General features: G+C 38.1%; 1 protein-coding gene across 3 annotated transcripts in view; it reads left to right on the forward strand.

The window, feature by feature from the left end:
• SH3RF2 (SH3 domain containing ring finger 2) overlaps positions 1 to 15037 on the forward strand; it is a 102223-nt gene that overhangs the window by 26447 nt on the left and 60739 nt on the right. For all 3 annotated transcript variants that reach the window (XM_039351584.1, XM_039351604.1, XM_039351595.1), the window contains exon 3: positions 13556 to 13825. In XM_039351584.1, coding sequence (XP_039207518.1) covers positions 13556 to 13825 — 270 coding nt within the window. The remainder of the gene's footprint in view (positions 1 to 13555; positions 13826 to 15037) is intronic.

Below are 15037 nucleotides of genomic sequence, written 5' to 3' on the forward strand. Positions count from 1 at the left end.
AACCTATACGTTTCTGCTTTCAGGGAATTCTATTTTGTGACCGTTAAGAAATGAACTGTTCATGTAATCTCTTGTAACCAGGATCAGAACTTTTCCATTTCAGTTGGCAATCTGAATTACAGTGAATGGAATGGGTATAAATCATAAAATGGAAGATGAAGATATGATGATAGCTCCCTGTTTAAATGACTATCTGTCCTACTGGACTTATCTATCTGACCTACTGACTTTCTAGATCAGGGACCCTCAAGCAGGAATGGGAGGGGAGCAAACAAGTAGCAATCAGACAATCTATTCAGTTAATTCTCTCAGGCATATGTCCCATTATTTTTCTTTTTTAATTCAATGACCCCCTGCCTCTGTCTATAATCTAATAGTATGAGCCAAGACTCTTTTACTATATCTAATGTCAACAAAACAGGAAATTATGTCTGGTTCATTACACATAATTACAGAGCATGTTTCTTCCAACAATAAAATCAAGCTGTGAGCAACTTTTTCATATAATTTGTCTTCCGCCCCCCTTTTTTTACCCTGTATTTTATATTATGAGAAATTCAAACATATTGTATTGTTGCATTAAGACTCAGTTGAGTTCAGAAATATTTTCTTGGCTGTTTGCAAGGCCTCAGGCTAGTAGTTTTAAGCAAATTCACCATGAAAAAAAAGGTTGAATGGAATTTGGCCCCAGAGATTTTGCAATTCTTTTGGAAATTTAAAATATAATTTTAATATTCAATCCATTTTATTTCATCTTATTAAAATACTTATTAAATATTGATTCATATTTCGTATACTGTACAATGATGCTCAGTTTTAATATTTGGTTGTGAAATCATTTTCGACATTAGGCAATTTAATACGTAAATTTTACCTCTGAAACATGAAGTAACTATTGTTTTAATATTCAAGAGTTTTTCAACAGTTACATGCAATGGTATTTGTATCTGATGATATTAGATTGTTAACATGAAACAGAATGTTATATCTGATAGTATTTTGAATGTCATAGAGTTTGACTATGCATCAGGCAGATGACAAGTTGTAACATGCACACTTCAACATAACCACGGTTTACTATTATTTAACAGTATAATCTTATATGTTTTTTGTTAGAATTTTGGTTCCAGTCAGTTAAGTTGAACTGACTCTAAGTAAGTAAGTAACTTGACTAAGGCTTAAGTTTGAAATTTTGGGCAAATTTTAAATGTGTATGAAATTTAATTCAGCTGTAACTCCAAATCAGAATGCTGCTTAGTATAATCTGTTTGGGAAAAAAAATAATGCCAGTCATTACTAAAAAGCTTCCAAACATGGGAAATATGATATGAAAAGCTGTTGTTAATAATGGGATATGGAGGGATCCTGTGCCTAAAAGTATGCTAATAAGGATCATCATGGTTCAAACGTTATTTGGAACAGGTGCTCCAGAACACATTGGAATGGAAAGAGGACCATGCCATCTCTTTAAAGCCATGCATTTCAGGCTTCCTTGAAAATAGATGCAGGTGCTTTAAAGATTCATCTCCTTAAAGCAGCCATGTTTGTTTTCAGGGTTCCTTGCAAGGAAGCCTGAAAAAGTCCTTAAAGAAGTGATATCCTTTCCTTCCCATGCATTCTAAAACACTCGGCTCAAATCATTGTCAAAACATGTCCCATCCAACTTGATATGGCAGATCTCTTTACCACCACCCCAGCAATGAAAACCTACAGGTTTTTTGATAAATGAAGGTCTTTTATGTAGAACAGTCTCCACTGATATTGAATTCCCTAGCATTCCCCAATTGATATTCTATACTTATCTGTTGAGACTGCAATTTCCAGGATTTCTAATCAATATTGCCAATGTCTGGGAATTCTGGATGTTCCAATCTTAGCACATCTGGAGGAAGTCAAGTTAGAAAAGTCTAATGTAGTCTGATTCTTGATATGCAAGTGGGTCATAGTTGATCACGTTATTGCTGAATTTCCAAAGTTATCAAAATGCTTAATGCTATCTAAGGCTGAAAAGTATGCAGTTGAACCAACTTTCTCTGGGTGTAAGTGTGTATGTGTGTGTATTGTTTGACAGTTGGAACAATAAAAAAAATGACATTTCTCCAACAAAAGCAAACAAATGAAACATTCTGTAAATAATTGATTTAGCCCTTCCCTTTCTTAAGAAAGTGGTGAGTTTACCAGCTAAACCCAAAGTAGGTCAGTCTTTTCTATCAGCTTTTGTTTGAAAAGAGATCCATATAATTAATTTAGGAGGCACCCTCAGCATGACCTAAACAAGCATTAAAATGTTTGCTCACTAACTGATTGCTGTATTCTCCCTGGCTCAATTTGGAACTAGGTCAGTGGTTATGACTGCCATTGGAGAAATTAGGGAAAAGATCAACTATGTTTGAGGGTTCTCTACTGACTTGCAGTCGCTTCTACACTGTATGCATAAGCAAAGCAATCAAAAGGACTGAATATTAATGATCTATTAACTTCTGTAAACTTTTGGTAACAGAACTTAAACTCAAGTGCACTGACTAGTGAACAATGAAATATTCACCAATGCAGTTGCTTGTTCCAGAGGCCAATACTTGTACAACTGGAATTTACAGAAAGGTCAACCTCATCCAAGATCAAAGTCAACACAGCTCTAGGCTGCATTAACAGATCAAGATCACGTGAAGTGTTATTACCACTTTACAATGCCTTGGTAAGGCCACACTTGGAATACTGCATCCAGTTTTGGTCATCACGATGTAAAAAAGATGTTGAGACTCTAGAAAGAGTGCAGAGAAGAGCAACAAAGATGATCAGGGGACTGGAGGCGAAAACATATAAGGAACGGTGGCTGGAATTGGTATGTCTAATTTAATGAAGAGAAGGACGAGGAGGGACATGATCGCAGTGTTCCAATATCAGGGGCTGCCACAAAGAAGAATGAGTCAAGCTATTCTCCAAACACCCAAAGGCAGGACAAGAAGCAACAGATGGAAATTAACCAAAGAGAGAAGCAACCTAGAACTAAGAAGAAACTTCCTGACCATTAGAATAATTAATCAGTGGAACAACCTGCCTCCAGAAGTGCTCTAACAATGGAAGTTTTTAAGAAGAGATTGGACAACCACTTGTCTAAAATGGTATAGGGTTTCCTGCCTGAGCAGGGGGTTGGACTAGATGACCTCCAAGGTCCCTTCCAACTATTATTATTATTATTATTATTATTATTATTATTATTATTATTATTATTATTATTTCTGTATTAACTTGATCAATATTATTATTGTACGTGATTACGGTTTTCATTTTTCCAGGTTTGTTGCTCTTGAAGCTACATGTATGCCTGTTTTCAATGAACAAAATTTCAGGCTTCTTAAAAAGAGGGAGGAATCAATTTAAGTCACCAACCAGTTTGCTGTTTGCAGCACATATTGCAGAGTTGGCATAAATAGATTCAAAGTAAAATCAATTTACATTTTGAACAACATGAATAATCTCATAGCAAAGGAGTTCTCCACAAAATAGACATAAGGAAATGGATAGATTTTATTCTGAATCCATTAATCGTGACTTTAATAGCATACTGAAATTGTAAAGGTAACAATATTATTTATCTCTTACTTTCACAAGTAGTCTTTATTCATAGTTTCTCTCAATAGAGTTCTTCCATTTTGTATGGTTCGCTCAAGAATCTCTTAGGTTTTGTTTGAATGTTATTATCACAAAAGCAAGATTTAAGCAAAAGAACTGTATGGGAGATTGTTCTATTGTCCTTTCCAAATAAGCAAACCCCTTTATTGGAATGAAGTATGAATGGATTTATTTTGATGCGTGAAGAGGTGTGAAATACAATGTCCTATTGATACAACCCATATTTGCTAAGCAGTTTTTGATACCATTGTTTTTAATGGCATTTATTTCCAAGTAAATTTAGGATTACAGCATAATCAGATATTATTAATAGCATTAGTTCTCATTACACCATGAAAATTTAAACTTATTGAGCAAGTCCTTTTAAACAGGTCTACACTATCACAGGTATGTTCTTCAAGAAAGGTTTCTGCCTCAAAGACTTCTTAGAGGATAAGGTACAAAGGATGGTGGTTTTATATCCTTAGTTTACATGAGTTACCAGATCAAAGAGGTTCACTTCTTACTTTTTAGTATGCACTTAAAATAGCTCAATCAGAATGCAACACATGTAGAAAAACCCAAGTTCCTTCTACACAGTATATACAAGTGACCAGTTAATGACTAATCCAGTTATCCATATTTAGATGTTCAAATATGAAACAGTTGAAGAATAAGTATTATGTGATGAAGTGGGGGGGGGAGGGAGGGAAGAAAAGTAGTTCATGAGGAAAATTACCAAAGAATGAAGGTTAAATTGCAACAAAGACTACCAAGTAAAGAAAAGGAAAGTGTTGCATTATGTTATATAATAAATATGATGCCTGAAAAATAAGCAAGCACTCAAAAGCCAATCGATTTAATTAATACATATAGGTACTTTGCATTGTATTGCAAAGATTTCCTAAATTACAGTGCGTCACTGGAAGGAAACATCATGGATAAGGTCAAGGAAAGGTAGAGAGCTTGTAGCATATTACGTTTAATAAGTAACACTTAGATTAGGTCAGCCAGGGACAGGTTAATAGTTTAAAGCTGAATAGAAGTGAAATGGAAATAGCAGAGGAGGAACAAAGCACAACAGAAGAAAAAAAAAGGAGTCACTTTAGTCTCGTTCCCACAGCAAACCATCACACAGAGATTATATTTTTGTTTCTCTGAATCCACATATGGTGTTAACAGGAAAACCAAATTATCTCCTTTTACTTTTCATCTTCAAGAACCTATTGCTAACTTTACCCTTTTGACAACCTCCAGATGCTATTATTCTTCATCTAATTGGTTGACTTAATAATTAAAAACAATCTCCTCTGTGTGTGCACGTGTGTGTGTGTGTGTGTGTGTGTGTGTGTGTGTGTGTGTGTGTAGTGCACGCGCGCGCGCACGTGCGAATCCCCTTCCTGGGAAAAGAATATATCATTTTTGCCAGAGGTCTGATCCAAGCTTTACCTGATGGCTGTTGCAGCAAACCATGATGATGTCAAAATGATGACAAGGTCAGGATGACATAATCATGGAAAGGCTACAGTCATATATCAGTCATGTATCAGAATATCTGATTCAAAGGTAAATTGTGGAGTTTTGTGATTATCATGCTTATATTGTCATTTCATCTTGCCCCTCTGTGGAACTTCATATCTGTGACCCTTGTAGTGTGCTTCAGAAATTAGCACTAGCACTAGCACTTAGATTTATATACTGCTTCACAGTGCTTTATAGCCCTCTCTAAGTGGTTTAGAGTCAGCATATTGCCCCCAACAATCTGGGTCCTCATTTTACCAACCTTGGAAGGGTAGAAAGCGGAGTCAATCTTGAGCCAGTCAGGATCAAACTGCTGGCAGTCAGCAGAGTTAGCCTACAATACTGCATTCTAACCATTGGTTCTCTATAACAATGCTGCCAAATTAGATGGCAGTGTCCTAATGACAATACTTTTAAAGAATAAGTAGCACTACGCCTGAGTACTAGCTGGACAAGAAATCATCAGGAAGTACCAAGCTACAATTAAGTCTAGGAAACTATGTACCAGCAGTTATGGTGTTGGGCTAGGGTCAAGGAGACTCAGGTTCAAGTTCACCTTCAGCAATGGAAGTTCATTGGGTGACTTTGTGCCAGTCATTCTGATACCAAGTGGGAAAGTGAAAAAAATGAATGTCACTTTTACTTTGTTGCCAGGTCTCTATTCTATATCTATCTTTAATTTTTATTCTGTCCCATCTAACCTTTACTTTTTCTGGGAGAAGTCTGCCCTCCAGTCATAGTTACTCTATATTCTCCTCCTACCTCCATTCTGTGCCTAGAAAACTGTTTTGCCAACCTTGGCAGCCTCCTGGAGCCAGAAGAGAAGCCCTTCATTAAATGATTGAAACTGTAGGCTGCAAAGGAAGGACCCATATGGGGGCTTACATTTCTCCTTCTTTGAGGGACAAAGTAGCTCAGCTACCAGCTGCATACTTTGAAGTATTTGAATGATCAATCTTCTCTGCTGAAACTTTAATGGCCTCATGCTAGAGCACATATCAAGCCAATTCTTTTTATTATTTTTTCACATACAACCAACAAACCCTCATGAGTTTTTAAAATCCTCTCATCTTGTCCTAGAAACCTTCTGACAAGTTTCCTTAGATTTATAACTGACTTGCTATATGTCAACAGCTCTAGACATCATTCCGGTGTTAGCTAATCTCTATGTTAAGAACACCAATTTAATTGCTATCATGGCTATTGCTCTACGCCTAAAACAACTTCCTGTTTATTCAGCAAATTTTCTGAACCAGAACTTGCTGGGCCATTTCCTTTCAATAGAAGCCCACATTTCTTGACACATTTTTATTTCAACAATTGCAAATCTCCATCTGCCCTCACCCCTATCATCTACCATTGCATGTGGTGGAAGAGGTGACCCAAGCCACCACACAGCAAGACCTTTATTGTCTTAATTTTTATCTAAGGCTGAGTTCTTTCACTCCAGTATTACCATTTCAGGCTATCCACCCATTGTTTCCCAGCCTTCTTCTACTTCAGACGCAGTTAGGTCAGGTTAGGAAGGAAGCTGGCAACTCAGCTAGACTTGTGAAAGTTGTTAAGCTAACAGATCCCCAGATGATAGAAGTTAAAATAAATATCCATTGATTTGGAAAAGTAGGGAGAAAAGGCTTGATTTTAAACCTGGGGATAAATAATTACAAAGACTTGGACTGCCGGGTACTGCAGTAGGCAAATCTTTTGTTTTAGTTGGCTTCATTTTTTACTTTAATATATACTCTGAGTCATTTTTGTGAGTCTGTCACCAGGTAAACCAGTCCCATAATATGGGATGGAAAATCTGGAGAGCCTAGATTTACAATAGTGCTCAGAAAAAGCTTGACAAAACATAATCACTGTACTGCTATGGGAACTTCCATAAACCTTCTGATGTCTGTTCTCCAAACACTCTTGAATTTTCAAAATTATATTCATGAGGGATTTCAGTTGTCCTTAGTGCAACTTTTGAAAACTCCAAACAGTTTGACTATAGTAGATTTGGGGAAATGTAAAACCAAAAATTAGCACCCAATTGGTTTTATTCCAACTCCATCCCCATCACACAATGTATTTGTTTTCAGAGTGGAGGGGGAAAACAAGATAAACACCATGGGGTGTAAATCTGCTCCTCTGCTAAAGCCTTGGCATGAGGATATTGTAACATTGTGATTTGGGGGCATTGTGAGAGAAAGCCAAGGAATTGAGATGCAGAAATTGGTGGGAACTGTTGCCAGTGGGAAAGTGACCCTTTCCAAGCTCAGCGTTCAAAGTTACAGAATGGAAGTTTAACAAGAAGCTGTATTGAGCTGTGTCTGAATCAGAAATTACCTTAGTCAGCTGCCTAGTGTTATGGAGGAATTCAAGGGCAGAGCAGCCATCTTTGAGGGATATCAGAACCATCTGTGGAAAGGCCCTAAAAAATTCACAGAAGAAACTCCTAATTAAAGGAAACTTCAGGATGAGATTTGAGAAGAAATCTTAATTCAAAACTTCTACACATTTCAAAGTGGGAATAGAAAACTGTTTAGCTGGGATTCTGTTTTTCTTAAAAAGTTAAAAAGGGAAGAAAAACAGACTTAAACCAAAATAGAGACAGTACTAGCATTCATGGTATGGATTTTGCATCTTGTTATTCTAGTAAACATTAATAAATACATGAAACAACAACAATGTTCACATTAAAACTTCCAAGGAGAAAATAAACTAGGAAATGCTCCTTAGCTCTGCAGTTGTGTAACAATCTGAATGTTTTATTTGCATACCACAATGAATCTAAGTCTGATAGCTAATTTTGCTTCAGATCTGCACTTCCAAATGCTTTGGTTGCTGTGGCTTAAGCTCTGTCCTGATTTTAGCACTTTTAATAATACTTAGCTTTGTGTGTGCATTTTTTACATGATAAGTTATTTAACTTCCAAATAGCATATGCCTCAAAGCGAAAATAGCAGGTTCCTCAACTTCTTTCCTTTTTTTCTGAAGTGATGACCAGCCCCACCCACATGCATTTTATTTTATTTCTTTCCAAGTGTAAATACTGCTCAACTCCTTGGCACCTGGGTGCCTTACAAATAAAAAAGAAAACAAGAAAAAAAGGCATTGGTAGGTTTGAGGGAATTACAAATATTCAAAACTTCAAGAAAGAGTAATTATAGCTACTTCTGTCCTTCTCAGCAGAGGAATTCTAAAAGTAAGTCAGCCAAAGGAATGGAGAAGGTATCTGGCGTCATTTTTCAGAGACAGGGTGTACACGTAGGGTTACTTGACATTCAGCAACAGGAGAAGATGTCTTTGTTTTTATCCACATGTCCTTCATCTATTAAGCATAGGCTTAAATTAAATATTGTCTGGCTTTTGAGTCTGTGTGTGTATGTTTTTTAAATTTTAGATTGTTCCCACAACCACAGTCATTCAAAAAGTTGTGTATTGTGACCTTATAAACTGTCTGTTTCTTTCTTTACCTTGACAGACTTGTCAGCCTAGATTTAAGTTATTTAATTTACTCCCCGATTCCAGCCATCACCTCCAAATCTACATCGTAGTCCTTAGGTCACGTGATTCATCACGTTTCTGCAGTGAAATTTGAAAAGTGTGCCATCGTCAATTCTATATTATCACTAGCCTATAGTCTTGAAAATAAAGATTTGTTGGAAAAATACTCCGTTGAAAAACCATCTTCCTGGTGTTGGAAAACATAAAGTCATATACATGTACTGTAGGCCTAAGTACTTTTTTTTGCAGTTTTTCATTGTAATTTATGTGTCCCCCTTCCATTTGCCTTTCTTTCCCGTTGTCTCTGTGTTCCTCTGCCTGTTGAATTACTTGGAAATCTTAATATACATTGGCTGATGTCATTGATTATGTAAGCGTAGGGAAAGAGAGACCATTTGTGTATATATCTAGGTATATATTCTTGTAAATGACAGCCAAGTATGTGTGTGCACAGGCAAACTCTGAAGTACTCACTAACGGTCACACAGCTGGCTTTCATGGCTAAGGCAGGACTAGAACTCATGACCTCCTGTTTTCTCACCTGGTACCTTAACCACTAGACCAAACTGGCTCTCAGGGAATATTTAAGGCAGGTTTGTCAAACTTGCAACGTCATGTGACGTGTCGTGATGTATCACAACTTTTTTTCCATTGCCAGCAATGGGGTGGGTGCGGTTTTGCCATGACATATCCAGCCCATGGGCCGGCAGTTTGACACCCCTGATTTAAGGGAAGATTTGTATAAATTAAAGAAAAACATGTTTGATTCATCTTAATTTTCAGCACTAAACATCAATACCCATCAAGACCCAGTCTCTGAATGCCACAGGCAGTGCTGCTTAAGTAAGAATTTCTCAAATTTTCCATGTTCAATAATCCCAATAAGATATTGCCAAATGAAACGAGAGTATGTGTATATTATATCCAGATAAAAGATTTCTTGGGAAGTGGAGCATTCCTGCATTCATCATCGTAGGTGGAATTGATACAATAATGAGAATTAAGAGTAGATGTTTTGTTTCTTCTTATGGGCATCCCCTTTCTCCAAAATGTGTCTCTTTGTTTCCAAACATTTGTGTGTTTGTGTTAGGAATATGATTTTAACCATGCTGATGACTGGCAATGGAAATGAGGTGGCGCAGCAGTTAGAGTGCAGTACTGCAGGCCACTTTAGCTGACTGTGTTCAGGAGGTCAGCGGTTCAAATCTCACCGGCTCAAGGTTGACTCAGCCTTCCATCCTTCCGGGGTAGGTAAAATGAGGACCCAGATTGTTGGGGGCAATGTAAATATATATATACATTGCTTACTGGTGTACACCGCTTAGAGAGTGCTTGCACTTAAAGCGGTATATAAGTCTCATAAATAAATAACCACATTTTAAGACTGGTTCAAATATGTTGAGGCTATATAAAGAAAAAAAAACTTTACCAGCTAGTATGGGCTGGACACAGGTTTTCTTCTTTCAATTTCCCAATTTTAAGAAAGGATAGGGTTGAGAGCCTTCTAAATACAAGTCAAGCTATAAAAATCACAAAGCATTCACATCTGCTATCTTTGAAACAGAGGAGGTGAAAAGTTTGGCATGTGTAGAATTGACTATATATTTAGTCTAGGCTGCTCCTGGACACAAAATGCCTTTTAAAGGTTTAGCATGTGCCTAGAATATTAATATGGAGATGAAATCAATGGGTGGAGAAAGGTGGCAAACCTACTTGGATCACAGGATAAATTAGGGTTGTGATTGTCGGCTGATTCTACAACTTATTTGACTCGTAAAGAAAAGAGTTGCTTTAGCCTGCTGCAAAAGATTGTTGTAAGACACGTGTATAACCTAAGAAATCATGATTTGTGCTCAGAGGCATTCTGTTGGGGCAGGATATTAGAGTTTGGCCTGGCACAGCTCTCAACAACTGAGTGTTCTGCTGCTATGATAACAACAGCTACCAAAATTTTCAACCAGAATTTCACCTTTGACTATACTGTGTTTCTAGGAGTTGAAAATCCAACTAATTTGTCATGTACAACTTCTTTTAAAGACTGGGTTTCCTTTGTGTTAGCCTTTTCCTCTGGTTGTGTCCAGGTGGACACTTCTTACAACCACCAATCAAAACATACTATACTTCCACTTTGTTTCCCTTAAACTTAGCAACTTTAAGACTTGTGGACTTCAACTCCCAGAATTCCTCAGCCAGCCAGGGCTTCTGGAGGCTATCCCGTTGTAAGTAAGGCTTATGACGTGCAGCTCTCTGTCCATATCATTATTTCTTGACTGACCTCTAGTAAAAAGAAGGTAGACCTGACAAGACTGAAGCACTGCTCCTCTGGTACTTAGTGGTCAGCATTCTCTTTCTGCAAATGCTCATAGGGAACCTCTAGATAACAAGTGAACAAGAATGCCAACGGCTTCCTCAGCTGATGCTCAGAATTAAACAGCCTTGGGAAGGTCTTCTTGTATCAGCAGATGTATTTGAGAAAGGATGAAATTTCAGTAACCCAACTGGACAAGCTTAGCCCTTTTAAAGCTGGGAATTGGCATTAGCAACTACCTCTCACACTTCACCCCATGTCTGAATTTTAGGCAGCAGATTTTAGTTATTCTTACAGAATTTCTTGGAAACAGCATCCGCAAATGAAGACAAGAGAGTTTCAGGAGGAAAGAACAGCCAAGCTTGCAAGCTGACTGCAGGCACTCTCCTTCTTCAGGGAGCTTACTTTAGAGCAGTGGTTCTCAACCTTTTTAATGCCGCGACCCCCCAACCGGTCGTAAGTTGAGGACTACTCAACTGGTGCAGCACCGTTTACAGATTGGGACTTTTGGCGGGCTCAGCAGGGCAGAGACAGCCTGGACAATTCCTATTGGCTTTTGAAAGCCAATAGAATTAGACTCTATTCAAGAGAGTCTATTCTATTGGCTTTCAAAAGCCAATAGAATACAAGGGAGTAGCACAGCTAAGGAAAAGGGGGGGGGGAATGGCGGACTGCGTTGTTTGGCGACCCCTGTGAAATGGTCGTTCGACCCCAAATGGGGTCCCGACCCACAGGTTGAGAACCACTGCTTTAGAAGTTGTTGTATTGTCTGAATGGCATCCTTCTGCTTCCCTCTGCTTGGCAGAAGGATCTTCACGACTGTTCCAGATTACATCCACAAGCAGAAGAGTGAATTCAGTGGAGGCTGCCTAGACTGGCTTTAGCCAATCTAAATTATTGAATGTATTACATATTTAATTTAACATTGAAGATGTTGGATAAAATAGGATTTCAGTTCATCGTGTGAATATTGTATCCTGATTTTACTAGCCAAACTATCAAAAACCAGATATTGGTGGAACCCTTCTTGTAGCAGACCAGTTCCTCCCATTGCAGTTTTGGAGTCTCACCGGCTCAAGGCTGACTTAGCCTTCCATCCTTCTGAGGTTGGTAAAATGAGGACCTGGATTGTTGGGGGCCATAGGCTGACTCTATAAACCGCTTAGAGAGAGCTGTAAAGCACTGTGAAGTGGTATATAAGTCTAAATGCTAAATGCTATTGCTATTCTGATATTATCAAATAGAAAGCATAGTACAGCGTGAAATATAAACTAGCAGGATGATGTACATCTTTGAAGGGCATTTCATCAAAACTTTGATCAAAGTGCTTCTTCAGAGCAAATATGTCTCCACTTTTAATCAAAGCAACCATGCTGTTTTAATAAAATTGATAACGGGTTTCCTGGGCATGTGCCACACAGACAGAAGCCCAAAGTATCTGACTGTGCTGTATTGGCTCTGACTTGACATTTCACTGAGTTAGGCAACAACTAGCTGCAGCTGAGGGTACAAGCTTATAAATTAAACCAATCTTTCCCAATCAGAGTGGTTTAGAATAACAGAGTTGGAAGGGACCTTGGAAGTCATCTAGTCCAACCCCCTGCTCAGGCAGGAAACCCTATACCATTTCAGACAAATCTCTTCTTAAAAACCTCCAGTGTTGGAACACCCACAGCTTCTGGAGACAAGTCCATATCCTCCAGAAATATGGACTTTTAAGACCCAGAATTCTTACTAATAGCAGTTAAAGGAATTCTGGGACTGCATATCCAAAGAATATCTTGATTGGGGAAGATGAAATTAAAATTTGAAAACTCAAAAATAAGAATTCAGTTTTAAAGCAGTGGCCTAAGATTCCTGATATTGAGATGTTGCAAAATGAAAGGCATGATCATAATCTAAGCATGAAGTCAAAGTATTGTGTAAATAACTAGCAAATGTTTCCAAAAAAAAGAGAGTCTGGTTTGTTTTGATCTGTCTTATCTGGCAGACTTTGTTATTGCTGAATCTGTTTTTAGTGCTGCTACAAGAAATTGAATTCTTGAATTGGATTGAACCAACTAGCTTTGGTGCTCTACCTTAAACATCCTTTGAAAGCAAGAAGCCTTCAGTTCAGTAGGATACCCTCCCCTCTCAATAACTGCACTTTCATGGAAGGAAGCTCTGCATGCACTATGGCATCAGAAAGAATATTCAAGTTTTTCATGATAAACAGGAAAGCTGGTGGCTTTTATTTGGCCTCGGTCAAGAACAGTCATAGCCTTCAACTAAAAATGCAGAGCTTGCAGCACCAAGATTAAAATTTCCCATCCCTCCCAGTAATTCCTATCCACTAAGATGTTTTTGTATTGCACTGACCTCTATGCTTTTTCTCCCTTCTTTACTTCGTTATTATTTAAATTCTTGGAGATGGGGAAATAAAATATTGAACCCAGAAAAATGTTATAGCATAATTCAGTTTGACATTTTAATTTCCAACGATTTCAGTGGCGAGAAAGACAAACGTGCATTAAACTTTTCTACTGAGGGAACTTAAAGCTTCAGCCCTATTTGGAAACATGTTACCCTGTTTAGAGGACTTTCTTATAAGCTGACTCATTTCTCATTTTCCTTTATATGAAGGTTCCCCGGGCTAAAGCCTTATACAGCTACAGAGGACAAAATCCTGGAGAACTGAAATTCAACAAAGGAGACATCATTACATTGTACCGTCAACTGGATGAAAACTGGTATCTAGGAGAAATAAATAGGGTCAGCGGAGTTTTTCCAACAAATGCTGTGCAAATTATCAAACAGTTGCCACAGCTTCCACCACTGTGTCGAGCACTATATAATTTTAATCTGAAGTCCAAGAATAAAAATGAAAAACCAGATTGCCTGTCATTTCGTAAGGTAAGTCCAGCACCCAGCCACCAAAACTGAAAATCTAATTTAAGAATGTCCACTTATGATATGTACTTGATGATATGCAAAAAAAAAAACTGAAAGGAAACAATATAGGAGACATGCTTACTTGCTCAATCCTTTCCTAGATTTTAAGGCGTACAGTAATAGTGACTACCTTTTTAGTAATTATATCTCCATTTAAGTATTTATTTGTTTTGAAACAAAGTCCACTTTTCATTTAAAATAATCTCACAGTAGGAGACAATGAAACAAAACAATTGTCAGTTGACTATTCTCCTCTAGAGAGGTGGACCATCAATATGGCGTCTTCACTAGACCTATCACCTTTACGTTCCACATCTCTGTCCACTCCTACTACCTGGGGTCTTTGTGCTTTGATCAGGCATCAGTAAGCAATAGGAACAGAATACTGTTTCCAGGTTTCTTTTAGGACACAAGATACTGTATATGAAGAATTATATGCACGTTTTGCTGTTCCTGTCTGTCACTAAGTGCACTAAGAAGGAATTCAAGTGAATTTCCTTCCTCAAAGCCCTCATATCTTATGAAGACATAGCTTCTTCTCACATAGCTATCTTCGTCTTCATCTTCATCATCATCAGGTCCCCTGTGTTTCTTCATTCTTATAATAGTTTCCTTAAACTATTTCTTAAACTATCCTTTCTTCATTTCCTTCTAGTTTTTCCCTTCTATATTGCTTACAGTGATTGCTAGCTGTACTATTGGGCTATCTATAAACGGATTCTACTACATTTGGTAAACCAGTTTGCAGAGACAGGAACAAAAAACTTTTCACACTAGTGATTTATTGTGCCACCCAACTATTGCTGGGGCGAGATGAAACCTGTCTATATCTGTGATATATTGCCACAGCAACGGTTGGATGACACTATAAATTGTTAGTGCAGAAATGCTGATTGTCATCCTGCAGCAGCCCACTGACCAATTCTGTGATGCAAATGAATGACACGACTGCCTCTCTCTGTATATCAACAAAAGGGCAGGCTCGGGACGTTGCAACGGTCCCGGGCAGCTGCAAGTTGCCCGGGACCAGACTGGTTGGCGCCAGCACTCGCGCACATGCGCGAGGCGCTTCGCGCACCTAAATGTTGCCTTTTGGCCCGGGGAAAAAGGTCCTTAAGAGAGGCTGAGAAGTCCGTGCTGCCCTGAGTTGTAACGGGACTGCTGAAGAGAAAT

The sequence above is a fragment of the Crotalus tigris genome, unplaced genomic scaffold (genome assembly GCF_016545835.1).
Source record: "Crotalus tigris isolate CLP2741 ecotype Arizona unplaced genomic scaffold, ASM1654583v1 scf7180000017568.12009008, whole genome shotgun sequence".
Lineage (NCBI taxonomy): Eukaryota > Metazoa > Chordata > Lepidosauria > Squamata > Viperidae > Crotalus > Crotalus tigris.